We start from the raw sequence: 17,669 nt of genomic DNA on the forward strand, positions 1-17,669 counted from the left end.
GCAGAGGGAGACTTGTGACCCCCAGTAGGAGGGAAGGAGATGTCTCTGTCCTTAGAGGCAGGTGTTGGAATGATGCGGCCACAAGCCACAAGCTGGCAGTCAGTGGAACTGGAAGAGGCTGGAGCAGACTCTACTCTGGAACCTACAGAGGGAATGCAGCCCTGCTGACTTCTGGCCTCTAGAACTGTAAGAGGAAACATTTCTGTTGTTTTAAGTTACTCAGTTTATGGAATTTATTACAGTAGCAATAAGAAGCTAATGGTTTCTTCCCCACCTCAGACTTCAGCATGTTTCAGTAAGAACCCAGAAAGGGGCTGGGAAAGATGGTGATGTTTAGACAAGAAGATGAACAGTCCTCAAGTACTGGGCCATCTTCACAGACTTGCTTTGCCTCTCTGGGTCTCAATGGAACCCAGTTGAGAGGCTAGAGCTCACAATCAATCCCCGATTCCCAGGTTTAAGCCAATTGAACCCCTGAGCTTTTTCACTGCTACCCGGGACGATAGAAGGAAAGAGAGCGCATCTCAAATGGGGGAACTCAAGGCTGGGAGAAGGACCAGGTCTAGACAAGGTGGGGGTCTCTAATGTCTGGCTTCCTTCCTCCTGGGACCTGGAACTTCCTCCTGGCCCCTTCCGTGGAGCGGCTGGAGGAGGTGTTCAGGGTTCACTGGGTGTGTGTCTTGCGGAAGAAACCCCGAGCCCCAGACCAATGAGAACCCCAGAGGGGTAAGACGGGTCATTTCCTCTCTGGTTATCTGCGCCCTCCCTTGGGGCTTGCAAACCACAGCCCTTGGGAGCCTTTGATCAGAGGAGAATCTGGGAGAGACCTGAAGATGGTGAGTCTGGGGGGGAGTGGGGGGCAGACACCCGCTATGTGTGTGCTCTCCCTTTTTGGCGCCATCTGCTCCCCTTTTCCTTCCTCCTCCTCCCAGTCCTTGACCTCTTCCCTTCTCCCCTCGCCTTCCTCTCCCCCTCCAGGGCTGGGAAGCAGCTAAGGAGTAAAACTGTCAAGGGGTTATAGGGCCCGAGATTAGCTTTGACTTTTCCCTTCTGTTAAATAATCCCAAATAGTTTGAAAATTTTGTTTCTACACATTTTATTATTCACTCATGATTTTTTTTAATTGAAATGTTTTAATTCCTTTCTCTGCTCAGCTGATGCTGAGATCCATATTTAGTTTTATAAGTTAATTCCTGTGTTTTTTTGGCTCATGAGATTTTTTTTTTTTTTTGTCATGGCAATGTAGGAGTGGAATATTAATACATTTCAGTTTAGTTCTGTAATGTCAGAAAAATTTTTTTAAAGAAATTAAAAGATGGACTAGAGCTTTTTCTTTGTGAATACTAATAATTAAAAAAAAAAAGTCCCAAATCCCTAAAGGGTATTCAGTGAAAGGACCGTCCCTGTCCAGAGACTCAGATTCTTTGTAGCTCTGGTTCCTTGTAGCCAGAAACATGGGGGTGGGATTAGGGTACCAGTTTGTGGCTAATACTTCTGGAAACAGTCCATGACAGTGTAGGGAGTAAGGAGTATTTTGACATGGAGATCGTACTGAAACTGGGTTCGAATCCTCCCTGTCTTGTGTAAAAGCTGAAGAGACTCGTCTTTCTGAGCCTCCTTCTCCTTATCACTAAGGAGATAGTCACCCTACAGAGCGAAATCTGTATCGTACGGTCATGGGGAGAGTTCAGTGAGATAATACACGGGAAACTCTTTCAGCAGTGCCCGGCGTATAGCTGGAGCTCAATGCCTGTGATGTGTCTATCCTTTCTCCCCCACCTACCCTGCAAAGAGAAGTCTTTTTTACACGATATCCCTACATCTCACTTTTTTTTCTTACATGAATAACTTATAATAGTATTGACAACATTCACCTGCATGCCAGGCACTGTGCTAGGCACATGACATTTACAAACTTCAGCTTAATCTGTGAGAAAGATACTGTTATATCCTGGTGTATTTCAGGGAAATTCCCTTTTTCTTTTTATCAGCTGTGTGATATGCCAGTGAGTGTCCATCACTTATCAATGGAAATTTAGGTTGTTTGTCTTCAAAACCAAAATTAGAAAATTCCCTGGTGGTCCAGTGGTTAAGATTCACTGCTTTCACTGTCGTGGGCCCAGGTTCATCCCTGGTCAGGGAGATAAGATCCCACAGGCTGGGCAGCCAAAAAACCCCCAAAACCCCAAACACCAGAATTATATCTTTGGATTCATGTCTGGGTTTTCAGAACTTCAAATGCTGAATCTAAGACATAGACAATTTTTATTTTAACAGATATTGCCAAAACCTGTACCAATTTATATTCCTCATTTTCAGAGCAGGAGAGTATTTACTTGTCTAGAAACCCATCTGCATGGTTAGATGGAGCTATTTTTGTTTTTGCCCACCTGAAAGGTAGTTCATCGCATCCTGAAAGGATCCGGAGGTTTGTCTTTTTCACATGGCTTTTAAAATGCAAATGCCTACGTTTCTTCGTGCTCAGGGAGGTTGAGTCTCAAAGACTGTGCAGATTCAAGAAGATGAGTCTAGATGCTCACCCCCTCCCCTGTATCCCAGTGTCTGAGGATGCTTTAGTGGTTTTATGTGGTTCTGCAGGTGGATTGTTTAAAGACCTTGTGCCCATGTAGAAATGGGGAGAGGGATGTTCCGGGGAAAAAAGCAGACCCTGCCTTCTGGGTATTTCCTAGCCCTGACAGCATTCCTGAGTCTATTATTTCCACAGTAAAGGAGGGCACAGTTGGCAGGACGTTCCCTGCTCCGAAGATGGCAAGACTGAGGCCCCGAGAGGGAGGGAAGGGGTGTGTCATGCCCCCTAAGTCTCCTGCTTTTCTCCCTCCTCTGGGCCTCACTCCCACCTTTGCTGGCCTGAGTCCCTGCCCCAGCCTCCTCAATGGACCTCTTGCCTTTAGTCTCACTTCCCCGCAGCAGCAAGAGGCACCTTCCTAAACAAGAACTCTCATCGGGACCCTCTGTGGCTCAAAGACCATCTATGGCTCCCCAGTACCCCAGGATAAAATACATCTCCTTTAACGTGACATCTGAGGCTCCTCCAACCTTGTCCTGGCTACCTGCCAGCCCGCGGATGTTCTTTCCCCTTCTGGTGTGTGACAGCCTCCCTGTTACCTCGTGACCCTTTGCCTTGGATGCATGCCCCTCACTCCCACCACGCCTGAGGCCTGGCAACCTCTCAGAGAAGGTTCTAGGGTTGGACTCTCTGAGGGTCTCTCCTACCTCTGCCACTTGCTAACAGTGAGGACCTGGAAAGGTCTCTTAAGCTGTCTGTAGCCTCAGTTTTCTCATCTGCAAAACGGGTGTTGCAATGGCAAAAAAAAAAAAAAAAAAGGAAGAGCTGATACATGAAAAGGACTTAGAACTTGGTGATTCTGATTGCTTTTCTCCTAAGCATCTTCTCCTTAGCCCTGTTCTCCTCTGATCCATTCATGAGTCCTCACTGTCACCACCCTAGTGCAAACGACCATTGTCCCACACCACAGCTGGACAATCCCAATTGCCTCTTCTTCTCAGCTTCTGATCTGGCCCTTTCTCCACACAGTAGGCAAGGGCTCTTAAAATGAGCCTGTGATCTTAGGAAAAAGAGAGTACCCCGCCTTTGGGCTTGTTGTAGCGTAAACACTGCAGTTGGAGAATTAACGAACTAACATCTAGGAAGCACTTGGGAATCGATTAGGAGCCCCAGACCACTGTGTTTGAGAGGCAGCCACCAGCCACATGTGTCTGGTGAAACTTAATTAAAATGACAGCAAAGTATAAGTTCAGTTCCCAGACACACCTGCCGCATGTCATGGACTCCACGGCCATAGGTGACTGGCGGCTACCATCCTGGATGGCACGCCTCTGGGACATTCCCATCAGGGCAGAAATTTCGTTTGGACCGAATTACGATTTTTTTTCCTCTTTTTCATTGCTACTTAGTTCTTTGCTGTTGTTTAGTGGCTAAGTCATCTCCGACTTTTTTTTTGCGACCCCATGGACTGTAGCCCTCCAGGCTCCTCCGTCTATAAGATTTCCCAGGCAAGGATACTGGAGTGGGTCACACGGTGTTGTGGCTTGATTTTTCCAACACCCTTCTCCTGATCCCCCACCAGGCTGGATTCTCTGTAGAACATGCTCAGTTCCATCCCTGGCGATTAATTTCCCTCTCGCAGGAGACCATAACCTCTCCAAGGACAGGTGCCAGGTATGTCAGGAGCCAATCTCTAGTCTGTTAACATTTATGCGATGAAGAAATATGCTTAGACTCTTTCCTGGACTCCTAGAATGGCACTCGAGTTTGTGCTCAGTCGCCAAGTTGTGTTCCACTCTTTGAGACTCCGTGGACTGTACCCCGCCAGGCTCCTCGGTCTGTGGGATATCCCAGGCAAGAATACTGGAGTGGGTTACCATTTCCTTCTCCAGGGGATCTTTCTGACCCAGGGAGCAAACGTGCGTCTTCAGCTTGGCAGGTGGATTCTTTACCGCTGAGCCACCTGGGAAGCCCCTTCTAGAATGGTAGAAGCACAAATTCTTTTGTAGAGGCTATATAATATCCATTTCCGGGGAGAGGAAATGGCTCTACATACCAGAAGAACAGAAGCGTATATGGTGAGGGACTTCCCTGGCAGTCCAGTGGTTAAGATTCTGTGCTTCCAATGCAGCAGATGCAGGTTCGATGACCGGTCGGGGAACTAGGATCCCACATGCCTCTTAGCAGGGGCCAACCCTGCTCCCCTTCCCCCTCCAAAAAGTATACCAACCTCCTGCTTCCCTTCCCCTGGGGCAACCACTGTTCCAGATTTCCTCTGCCTGCTTCTGGAGCTAGTCTGTACAGACACTCAGGAGAGAAAGAGAGATAGAGACAGAGGGGAAGTGGTGAGGAGGGGAGAGGGGGTTGGTGGAGAGAGAAAAACAGAGAGGAAGAATGACTCCTCTTTGGTAGGTAGTGTTACTTCACACACTGTTCTTACTTGTTCTGTTTCACCCTAGATCTTGGAGTTCTTTCCACACTCACCCTTAGGTAAACTTCCTCATTCTTTTGCTGGTTGCATAGAATTATTTTGCCTGGATATGTCATCGTTATTGAGCCACTGGCCTGGACGCTTCAGCTGTTTCCCTTCTTTATAGAGATACTGCCTTGGTTAAACTTTGCAAGTCATTTACATCGGGAGGATCCTAGAAACCACAGAGCGTTAGAATCAGCATCTTTTTCCTGCCCTAGTGAAGTCAGTGACAGGGAAGGGCTTCATGAGCTCATCCCAGGCGAGGATGTTAGTCAGCTGATGTGAGGGGAAATGGTGAGCATGGGAGCGGGGCGGGGGGGAGGCATCCCGTTCTGGGGTCTGGGTTATTCTGCAGCATAGTCCAGAGCTTGTGAAACGAGCAGAGATCGAAGTTAGCTTCGTGTTATCACGTCTGAGGTGGACACTTAAAACATTTAATCACCTGCTATAGTGCAGGGTCCCCCTGGGCAGGATCTGGGGCCTCTTGCTATGCCCAGCATTGACTCTTCAGTGATCTGAGCTTGGGGGTCCCAGAGTAGAAAAAGGGAGGTCAGGGTGCTGGGGGTGAGGATGGTCAGGTGGATGGCTCAGGGCAGAGTCTCTTTATCAGTGGAAATAAAGCAACCATTTTAACTTTTTGGAAACATCTTCACACTTACAGAAAAAACTGCAAGAATAATACAGAGAACTTCCATATTCTCTTGACCCAAATTCTCCAGCTTTGCTCCATCTATCCGTCCCTTCTATCGATAAATCTATCATCTACCATCTTTTTTTTTTCTGAACCAGTTGAGAGGAAGTTGCGGGCATCCTTTGCTCCTAAATATTTCAGGGTCTCCTTCTCAAAAACAAAGACATTCATTTACACGAGTACAGTCATCAATGTCAGGGAATTTAACATTTGATGAGATACTGTGATCTAGTCCATAGATCAAGTTAAAACTTGCTCAGTGGTCCGAATAATGCCCTTCAGAGTGAATTTGTCTTTCTTGCTCCAGGCTGCGGTCCAGGATGTCACATCACATTTGGGTGTCCTGGTCCTTTAGTCCCCACTCATCTGGAACAGTCCCCTGGCCTTTCCTTGTCTTTAGGACACTGGCATTTTAATTTTAATCGACCAAAATGCCACAGAATTTATAATTCACCATTTTGAAGTGTACCATTCAGTGGCCCTGAGTACGTTCACAGTGCTGCCCCATCACTGCGTGCATGCGGAGTTGCTTTAGTCGTGTCCGACTCTTTGCGACCCTATGGACCGTAGCCCACCAGGCTCCTCTGGCCATAGGATTCTCCAGGCAGGAATACTGGAGTGGGTTGCTATGCCTTCCCGCAGGGGATCTTCCTGACCCAGGGATCGAACTCAAGTCTGCTGTGCCTTGCAGGCAGATTCTTTACCGCAGAGCCACTGGGGAAGCCCTGTCCCCATCACTACCTTTATCTATTTCCAGAAACTATTCATCACCCTCAAAAGAAACCTTGTACCCACTAAGCAGTCCCTCCCCACTCCTGCTCCCCTAGCCCCCGGCTACTACTAGGACATCTCCCATCTCTATGGATTTGCCCATTGTAGACATTTTATCTAAGTGGAATCATATAGCATGATTCTGACTTCTTTCACTCAGCATAGTGTTTACAAGCTCCATCCACATTGTAGTTTATGTCAATACTTCATCCCTTTTTATGGTGGAATAATATTCCACTACCTAGATATACCATACCCAGTTCATCCACTTTTTAGTTGACACTGACCTTTTCCCTTTGAATAATTTGGTCTCTGCTATGGCTGTACCAGCAAATATGCTGGACCATCAGCCTGGCTGACCTGGTTGACCTTAAGGAAACATAAAGGAACTAGAATTAAAAAGAATGGTTCAGAGAAATATCTGAGCTTTCCAATAATTTTAAGATCAATGGGAAATAAGAGCATTGCCATTTCTTATCTCCCTACTGTGTACCAGGCACTTTGCCAGGTTCTTGAACATTTTTCATCTTATTTAATCTATGAGCTGGGTGTTTAGTGGGTCAAAACCTCAGCCTGCAAATTCAAGTACCCAAAAAATCCAGCTCTGAATATTTCTATAAAAATGATCTGTGTTTTTCTCTGCCTCCTTTCCCCAGGCTGGTGACAAAATCACCTTCAGGGATGGGCTCCAGGGACCACAGAGTTTGCCCCTTGCATGTCCTTGGAGGCCCCCTTCTAACCTCTGGAACTGCCCAAGAGCAGCCTGTCTGGGTTAGCATACCAATCTAAAGAAAGTTGAATTCCCATCTACATGACTGGAACAGGCTACTTCATCTTCCGGTGCCTCTGTTTCCTTGTCAATAAAATGGGCATATTCATCGGACCTACTCGTAGGGTGGTGGTCAGGACTGAAAGAGCTAATGCTGTCCTCAGAACATAGTAGATGCTCAATAAATACTGGCCGCCTTAGTACAATCACTCCCTGTCCTGCATGGGGATTTTCCTGCTGCCGCGTCTGGTGCCTCTGGCTTATCATTCTGTGTCCAAGGCTGTTTCTCATTCAGCTGCTGCTCTTTCTCTCTTGGGAGGGGGATATGACACTTCCTGGAAAGAAAGTACTCAAGACTCTGTTCATTATTTTATTATGGAAAATATCAAATGCACAAAAACAGAGAGAATGAAGTTGTGAATGTCCAGTGTGCTCATGACCCAGCTCCCAGTTGTCAACACTTTGCCATTCTTAGTCATCCGTGGTCCTCCCTCCTTCCTCCCTCTTTTTTTTTCTAGAATTGTGAAAGCAAGCCCAAAACATCCTATTTCACCTACTATGTGAAACCTCTATCAGAAACTGTCTTCTACCACTTTTTGAAAACATATGTACAATATCATATCACCCTTAATAGAATAAGCAATGGTTCCTTACTATTGTTGGATATCCAGTCTATTTAAAAATCTCCCAGATGTCTCCAAAATATCTTATTTTCCAGATGACTATTCCAATCAGGATCCAGCCTTGGTCTCCGTATTATCTTTGGTATATCTACTTCTTAAATCTCTCTTTCTATCCTTTTAAAATTTTTATTACAGTATAGTGGCTTCCTAGGTGGCCCAGTGGAAGAATCCATATGCCAAAGCAGGAGACACAAGAGATGTGGGTTCGATTGCTGGGTCTGGAAGATCCCCAGAAGGAGAAAATGGCAACCCATTAAAGTATTCTTTTTTTTTTTTTGTATGTGATTAACAGGTCTTTTATAGGTAGTAAACTAGAGCAAACAATCAGAATAGTACATATGCAGTATTCAGTACACACAATAAACGTTAAAGGAATTCAAAACCTGTATAAAACAAAACACTGGAGGAAAAAAAATTATTCAGCTTAAGAGAGACAGTGAAAAAATCTTCTCCATCCTTTGACTGCAGCTTGTACTCTGTACCCCACAGACCAAAATAATACAGACTTTTTAGTACTGATTGTATTTGAGAGGATTAAACACATTTTCTAAGAATCTTGCAATGACAAATAAGTGACTCTTTCTCTGGTAAAGCAGACCTTTAAGGGAGGAAAGTGGGGATTATGAAATTGACTAGTATTTTGTAACAATTTTAAATAATTTCTCATTTTCCAAACACTGCTTTCACAACAGAAGTGTTTTACACTTGCACAATATTAATTACTTTGTTATATGTGGAAGCCTGTGGTAGGCTGATTACACAATAAGGCTGCAAACAACCAGTGGTACTTTTCTGACGTCAGAAGAGTACATGAGACTGAAACATCACCAAAAGTACCTAAAAAACTCATCAACATAAACATCGAAGTATGTTAAAACTACAATCAGGAAAAAAATACAATTGCTAAAAAGTGGTTTAGAGCAGAGCCACTGTCTACCAGTGGCTTCAAATGGCAGTTAGTGTTCATAGCAAGTCTGGATGACGTCACAGGACCCTTCTACAATACTGACTAATGCATCCTTTTAACATGTACATTACACAGGCTGTAATTTCACAAAGAGGTGCTAAATGAGACCCTCTTAACCCTCACATTGGCTTTGTCATCAGTTGGAATTACTACCTTACCACTCCAGTATTCTTGCCTGGAGAACTCCAGGGACAGGGGAACCTGGCGGGCTACAGTCTATGGGGTTGCAAAGGAGTCCGACATGACTCGGCGACCAAATAACAATAAATAGTTGATTTACAATGCTGTGTTAGTTTATGCTATGTAGCAAAGCATATCAGTATATATACATATATCTCCCTCTCTTTTAGATTCTTTTCCCAAATAAGTCATTACAGAATATTGAGAAGCATTCCCTGTGCTCTGTAGTAGGCCCTTATTAGTTATCTATAAATCTCTTTTAATCCACGACACTTCCCGTCCCATTTTTCTTTCCTCTTCCTATTTTAAAAATGCCATTTATTTGTGAGAGAAACAACACCATTTGTCCTGTAGAGTTTCTTGAGCTCTGATTGGGCTGGTTTTGTCCCTGTGGTGTTATTTATCATATTCCTCTCTTACCTGCTTTTCCTATAAACTGGTAGTTTTAGATTTAGGACCTTGATTAGATTCACATTCTTCGTTTTTTTGGCAAAAACTGCTCCATGGATGGTGGTGGTTTAGTCGCTAAGTCATGTCTGACTCTTGTGACACCATGGGCTGTAGCCCGCCAGGCTCTTCTGTCCATGGAATTCTCCAGGCAAGAATACTGGAGTGGGTTGCCATTTCCTTCTCCAGGGGATCTTCCCGACCCAGGAATGAAACCCAAGTCTACCGTATTGCAGGCAGATTCTTTACTGAATGAACTATGAGGGAAGCCCAGGTGCTGCATCATTGTTTTACTGCATCACATCAGAACAGATGTCTACTTGTCTCTCTTCTCCAAGTGCTGAGGTTGACGGGAGGGTTTGCGGTGCCAGCTCAACCTATTTATTATAAGGTTCCTATCTTTTTTACATGATGGTTTTATTAGATGTTGTTCATCATCCAGATCCATATTTCCTTAAGTTTATCATTCCTTCTGCAGGAATTATTTTTAGATTCTTCTGTAAAGAAGGACCTCCCAAATTGACTCGTTATTTCTCTGAAGTAACACTCTGTACAGAAATGGCAGGATAAGTGCTTGATTAATTCCCTTTTCAGAATAAAAATGTGACCAATGACTTGCTTGCTTTTATTATCATTATGAACTCATCGATCTTTATTATTAATATGTATTTTATTCCATCAGTTGTTATTATTATTAAATACTCAAATTGTCCCATCTTCTGGCTAGTGTCCCTCATAGCTCAGTTGGTAAAGAATCCGCCTGCAATGCAGGAGACCCCAGTTGGATTCCTGGGTCGGGAAGATCTGCTGGAGAAGGGATAGGCTACCCACGCCAGTGTTCTTGGACCTCCCTTGTGGCTCAGCTGGTAAAGAATCTGCCTGCAATGAGGGAGATGTGGGTTAGATCCCTGGACTGGGAAGATCCCCTGGAGAAGGGAAAGGCTACCCACTCCAGTATTCTGGCCTGGAGAATTCCGTGGACAATATAGTCCATGGGGTCACAAAGAGTCGGACACGACTGAACGACTTTCAGCTTCACTTTCTGGCTAGTGTGGGCTCTTTCAGGTTGTCCCTTTTTTGTTTTATTTTTCCACACCACGTGACATGTGGGATCTTAATTCCCTGACCAGGAATCGAACCTGTACCAACTGCACTGGAAGGTGGAGTCTCAATCACTGGACCATCGGGGAAGTCCTTTTGATATGTCCCTATTGTTACTTAAAATTTTTCTTACTTCCTAGTGCAAGATGTTCTGACCTCATCTTGTATATTTTCTGTCCCAGGACAGGAACCAACCTTTCTCCAAGGAGCCCTGGTTCTTCTGAATTGTTGTTCAGTTGCTAAGTCCTGTCTGACCCCATGGACTGCAGCACGCCAGGTTTCCCTCTCCTTCACTATCTCCTGGAGCTGCTCAAACTCATGCCCATTGAGTTGATGATGCCATCCAACCATCTCATCCTCTGTTGCCCCCTTCTCCTTCTACCCTTCATCTTTCCCAGCATTAGGGTCTTTCCCAATGAGTCGGCTCTTCGAATCAGGTGGCCAAAGTATTAGAGCTTCAGCTTCAGCATCAGTTCTTCTAAAGAACATTCAGGGTTGATTTCCTATAGGCTTGACTGGTTTGATCTCCTTGCTGTCCAAGGACTCTCAAGAGTCTTCTCCAGCACCATAGTTTGAAAGCATCAATTCTTTGGCGTTCAGCCTTCTCTATGGTCCAAGTCTTAACTATACTTAAAAAAATCCTGCATTGCTTGATATGTTTGCATGACAGTGTCAACCTGCAAACCACCCCCAGCTGGGGATGAAAACTGTGGGCTCATCCCTCTTGCGTAACAATGCAGGGTCATAAACCAAACAAACGACCGCAGTAGATTGCCTTTATTTAAAATTCCAATTTTTTTCCACTGTGGAATTTTTTTGGAGAGGCATTAATTTTGATTCTTTAAAATATTGCCTTAAGATATTATGTATCTTCACTGTTGTACACCTGAAATTAACACATGGTAAATCAACTATACTCCAGTAAAAATTAAAAAAAAAAAATTTAAGTAATAGTTTAAGACTTGGGCTATCAATTTTGGAATTACATGCATGTGATTATTAGTTCATTCTCCTCGAAGTATTTTTAAAATTATTTATTTTTGGTGGCGCTGGGTCTTCACTGCTGCCTATGGGTTTTCTCTAATTGGGGCGAGCAGGGGCTACTCTCAATGGCGGTGGGCGGGCTTCTCATTGCGAAGGCTTCTCTTACTGCGGAGCGGGGGCTCTAGAGCACATAGGCTTCAGTAGCTGTGGCTCTCAGGCTTAGTTGTTCTGTGACTAGTGAGATCTTCCTGGACCAGGGATGGAAGCCATGTCCTCTGCATTGGCAGGCGGATTCTTAACCACGGGACCACCAGGGAAGTCTGGTTTTCAACATTTGAATCAGGGGTGTGACACCTCAGCTGGCTGTCAGTCCTCAGCATCCCTGTTTCCCCAGGAGAAACCTGAGGCTTAAAGAAATGGCGTGATGGGCTTTGAGTAGCTCTGATGGGCAAGCTCCTTGCTACCTGCCACTCACACTCTCCCCACCTCTCTGATTCCACCCAGGAGGCCACTGCTCTCAGCACCCCTGATTACTCTGATTATGACAAATGGACCTCGAACCCCAACATCATGGTGGACGCCTCTTCCCACACCCAAAGGCTTAATGCCCCAGATGTGATCGCCCTGGTGATCTTCGCGGCCGTCTTCCTGATCGGGGTGCCCGGCAATGCCATGGTGATCTGGGTGACAGGGTCTGAGATCAAGCGGACCGTCAATGCCATCTGGTTTCTCAACCTAGCGGTGGCCGACTTCCTCTCCTGCCTGGCGCTGCCCATCTTGTTTACATCCATCATCCAGCACCACCAATGGCCCTTCGGTGACGCCGCCTGTCGAATCCTGCCCTCTCTCATCCTTCTCAACATGTACGCCAGCATCTTACTCCTGGCCACCATCAGCGCCGACCGCTTCCTGCTGGTGTTCAATCCCGTCTGGTGCCAGAACTACCGAGGGGCCCACCTGGCCTGGGTGGCCTGCGCCGTGGCCTGGAGCTTGGCTCTGCTGCTGACCATACCTTCCTTTGTGTTCCGTCAGGTCCACGTAGAGCACTTCCCGCCCCAGACGACGTGTGTTGTTGCATATGACAATGTGTACGCGGAGAAGGCCGTGGCCATCGTCCGGCTGACCGTGGGCTTCCTGGGGCCGCTGGTCACGCTTTCCATCTGTTACACCTTCCTCCTGATTCGGGCGTGGAGCCGCACTGCCACGCGCTCCGCCAAGACGCTCAAGGTGGTGGTGGCCGTGGTGACCAGCTTCTTCGTCTTCTGGCTGCCCTACCAGGTGACGGGGATGATGCTGGCCTTTTTCCAGGCACACTGGGACAGCTTCAAATTCGTGTCCCGTCTAGATCCCCTGTTCATCTCCCTAGCTTATATCAACTGCTGCATTAACCCCATCATTTATGTGTTCGCCGCCCAGGGCTTTCACGCCCGGTTCCTGAAGACCCTCCCCGCCAGGGTCCGGGGCGTGTTGACTGAAGAGTCCGTGCGCAGGGAGAGCAAGTCCCAGACGCTCTCCACGATGGATACCCCGGCCCTGAAGAGCCAGGCGGTGTAAGGGGGGGGCCTCTCTGACCGCCAGCTTTCCCAGGCTCCGCCAAACTTCCGGTCCATTCACTTTGCTTTTTGGAACTCAGCCCGGGACAAAGTGGGTGGCGTTGGTTGAATGAATTTGCCACCTCTTCCTTCCGTCTTTCCTGGACTCGTCCTGCTTCTTCTAGGCGAACCCATCTTATCGTTTTTCATTTTCCAAGGTTGATAAGTTCTAGGAACCACCCCCCCCACCCCAACCTTTCTATCCAAGGACTTGGGAAAATGAACAGCACCCAACATAACTGGAACTCTCCCACAGAATAAGAAGTTCCTGTGCAGAGCATGTGAAGATATCAGATACACAGAACAAACAGAAACACTCAAACTTGGGGGAAAAAAAAAAAGAATTCTGTATTTATTTCATGGAGAATTGACAAAAAAAATCTATATGTATACAACTGGAATCTCAAAAGTTATTCTTGTTTAGGACAAAGCAAAAATCCATGGACTGGGCTTCACTGGTGGCTCAGTGGTAAAGAATCCGTCTGCCAATGCAGGGGACAGGAGTTCGATTCCTGGTTTAGGGGGAAGATCCCACGAGCCTTGGGACATCTAAGCCCACACGCCACAATTATTGAGCCGGAGCGCCCAGAGCCGGTGCTCCACAACAAGAGAAGCCTGCGCTCCATGACTGGCGAGTAGCCCCTGCTCACCGCACCTGGAGAAAGTCCACTCAGCAAGGAAGACCCAGCACAGCCATAAATAACAAAATAAAGAAATAAAAACTTTAAAAAAATTCATGGACCAATCTCAGCTTTGGAGAGTGAGTTGGTTTAAAGAGAAACAGTAAGGGCCTTCCCTGATGGTCTTGTGGTTAAGACTCCGTGTTTCCATTGCAGGGGATGTGGGTTCCACCTGGGGTCAGGGAACTAACATCCAACAGGCTGTGTGATGTGGCAAAAAAAAAAAAAAGAAAAGCAGTAAGTTAGTACATTACTTCACTAGGTTAAAAAAAAGAAAGAGTATTAAGTAAAAAGATGTGATGCGGTTATGGAGAAAAGCAACCAGTGTGGAAGGTACCTAGGGTCAGGAAACACTGGTTGGGTCCCTCCAGGGGGTGGAGCCCCAGGGGAATTTTCTCTTTTGGGTTGTCAATTGGTGTTTTGTTTGTCCTGAAAAAGAAAATTAGCTGTTTTATTTTGACCTCGTTTAGCGTCTCATGAGGTTAGGTTGTAAGTAATAATACGAAAGTGATCCTGTGTGTCTTTGACCTGTCTCCTGTAACAGGAACGTCTTTCAAAATGGCATTACAATATCACACCGAGATGTTGACATGGATATGGCCAAGGTGCCAGACTTTTTGTAGCTGCCTAATCCCTCATGACATCCTTTTCTAGCCACCTCCACTGCCCTCTCCCCTCCCCAGCCTTGTCCCAAACCCCTGGCAACCACGGATCCACTCTCCATCTCTGTTGTTTGATACTTTCGAGAATATTATTGGTGAACTCATGTAGCATGTAACCTGTGGACTTTTAAACAGCTGGTATGCACCAGGTGAAAAATGAAAATAAAAAATAATGAGTGTAGAAATGTGTTGTTTATAATTGACTTGGAAATATTCCTACTTAGCGGTTTTGTGTGTGTGTGTGTGTCCGCATTAGCTAGAAATATCGTACAGACAGCACTGTCCAACAGAAATGTGATATGAGCCACAGAACTATAAAATTTTCCAGTAGATGCATTAAAACATTTAAAAATAATAAAATAAATAAAAATAAAAAAGAATAATATATTTAATTTTGTTGTTCAGTAGCTCAGTCGTGTCTGACTCTTTGCAACCACATGAACTGCAGCACGCCAGGCTTCCCTGTTCTTCACCAACTCCCGGAGGTTACTCAAACTCATCTCCATTGAGTTGATGATGCCATCCAACTATCTCATCCTCTGTCACCCCCTTCTCCTCCTGCCCTCAATCTTTCCCAGTATCAGGGTCTATTCCTATGAGTTGGCTTTTCGCATCAGGTGGCCAAAGTATTGGAGCTTCAACTTCAGCATCAGTCCTTCCAAAGAATATTCAGAGTTGATTTCCTTTAGGATTGACTGACTTGATCTCCTTGCTCTTCAATAATGTAATGCAATTATATGTTATACTAACAAGGATATGAATGCTGTATTAATTATATTATAATAATTTATTACATATCACATGATATATGAATATAAACATATTGTGTGAAAGTATTATGTGTTTACAACTACATGATATATAATTATATAACATAAACCATATAACATAATATATATTAATGTATATATGTATGAATATATTATAGTAACAATGCTATTAATAATTTATATTGCTATGTATAAAATATATATTATATATAAAATATAATATATTATATTATATATAACATTTATACATTATATATTATATAATATATATTATATTGAAATATATTATATAATATATAATATATCATAATATATAATTTATAAAAATAATATATAATATAAGAAAATAATATAGTCAATAATATATTTTGCTTAACTCATTATTTTTAGTTCAGCATGTAATCAGTGTGAAAAATTACTACTAAGATCTTTCACATTTTACATTCTTTTTTACACTGAAGTATAGCTAATTTACAATGTTATGTTAGTTTAAAGTGAACAGCAAAGTGATTCAGCTATCCATATATAGATATATATATTCTTTTTCAGGTTCTTTTCCATTATAGGTTATTACAATGAGTGTCATTCCTTATGCTATACAGTAAGTCCTTGTTGTTTTCCTATTTTATATATAATAGTGTGCATATGTTAAGAGCTTTCCACATGGCACAGTGGTAAAGAATCTACCTGCCAGACACAGATGTGGGTTTGATCCCTGGGTTGGGAAGATCCCTTGGGGTTGGGCAACCTGCTTTAGTATTCTTGCCTGGAAAACTCTATGGACCGAAAAGCCTGGTGAGCTATCGTCCATGGGGTGGCAAAGAGTTGGACACGACTATGTACGCACTCATGTGTATATGTTAATCCCAAACTCCTAATTTATCTCTCTCTGTGTCCTGCTATCCTTTTTGGTAACCATAAATTTTTTTTTACGCCTGTGAGTCTATTTTTGCTTTGTAAATAAGTTCATTTGTGTGATTTTTGTTGGTTCCACTTGTAAGTGCTGTCCTATGATACTTGTATTTCTCTCTCTGATTTACTTCTCATCTCTAGGTCCATCCATGTTGCTGCAAATGGCTTTATTTCATTCTTTTTTATGACTGAGTAATACCCCAATGTATATATTTATATACCACATATTCTTTATCCATTCACCTGTCAATGGACCTTTAGGTAACTTCTATGTCTTGACTTTTGTGAACACTTCTGTTATGAACATTAGGGTGCGTGTGCCTTTTCAAATTAGAGTTTTCTCTAGACATATGCCTAGAAGTAGGATTTCTGGGTCATATGGCAATTCTAATTTCAGGTTTCTTTTTTTTTTAAGGAACCTCCATACTGTTCTTCATAGTGGCTGTACCAATATACTTCTTTTGGGGAGGGGCACTAAGTCTTCAAAATCCTGGGTGTGAGTTACACTCACAGTACATCTCCATTCAGACTGGCATATTTCAAGTGCCCAGGGAACCACACAGAGGTGGTGGCCCCTGAATACGACAATCACATAGATATCAGCTCCTTCTTCCTCTTTGCAAGAGCTGGCTGAGTCTAGGGAACAGCCTCAGCATGGGGAACTGGGCATGGATCTTGTCCGATTCTGATGGGAACTGTAGCTGAATCTTGCTATTACCATGTTGTCATCTGTCCTGGGGACAATTTTATTCAAAGATGCTGTCTGAGCACCCAGAGTGACAGGTGCTTGGCAGGACTTCCAGAAAAGGTGTGTGTGGGTTTTGATAGTAAATGTTGGTACCCATACAGACCCTCTGGCAGCAAGGTCATTGGGGGAAGAACTGAGCCCCAGCTACCTTCTGCTCTGGTACCCCCATAAAGATGCTTGTGACCTTAGAGGTCCTTTCTACCTGGAGAGCCCACTTGCCTTCTTCTGCCTTCCTCCCAGCCACTTGGGCTCCTCCCTGGCTTGTTCCAGGAGGGCTGGTTAACCTCTCACTTTCAGCATGATCTTTCTCCACCTCTTCTACAGACTTTCTTCTTCTGCCCTTAAATATTGGCTTTCTAGAGTTCTCTTGAACATACGTCTTACTTTTGTGATGTCATCCAGTACCTTCCCAGCTCTCTCGCTCTTTTCAGGGTCTGGCTTCTACACCTACTTCACTCAAAATGATCTCAACGTCTTCTCCCAAACATCCCCCTCCCTTTTCATCCCCAACTCAAGGGTGTGCCCACATGGTCCACGTAGTCACCAAGCCTCACTTGGGACCCACTCTGGAAGCCATCCTCTTCCCATTCCACATCTTGCCTGGTTCAAGCCCTGCATCCTCTCCCACTTGGGTCCTTACCTTTTCTCCTGCCTGGTCTCCCGGCTGCCTGGTCTGTTTTTAAAAGACCACCCTTGTTGCTGTTCTACCTTC

The 17,669-nt window shown here is 44.6% G+C and overlaps 1 protein-coding gene across 1 annotated transcript; it reads left to right on the forward strand.

The window, feature by feature from the left end:
- Positions 1-691: 691 nt before the first annotated feature.
- C5AR1 (complement C5a receptor 1) lies at positions 692-14,715 on the forward strand. Its single transcript, XM_043899616.1, has 2 exons — positions 692-836; positions 12,098-14,715. The coding sequence occupies exons 1-2, from the start codon at positions 834-836 to the stop codon at positions 13,145-13,147; spliced, it is 1,053 nt and encodes a 350-aa protein (XP_043755551.1). The 5' UTR covers positions 692-833; the 3' UTR covers positions 13,148-14,715.
- Positions 14,716-17,669: the final 2,954 nt, after the last annotated feature.

This window comes from Cervus elaphus, chromosome 4, assembly GCF_910594005.1.
Source record: "Cervus elaphus chromosome 4, mCerEla1.1, whole genome shotgun sequence".
In the NCBI taxonomy this organism is placed as follows: Eukaryota; Metazoa; Chordata; class Mammalia; order Artiodactyla; family Cervidae; genus Cervus; species Cervus elaphus.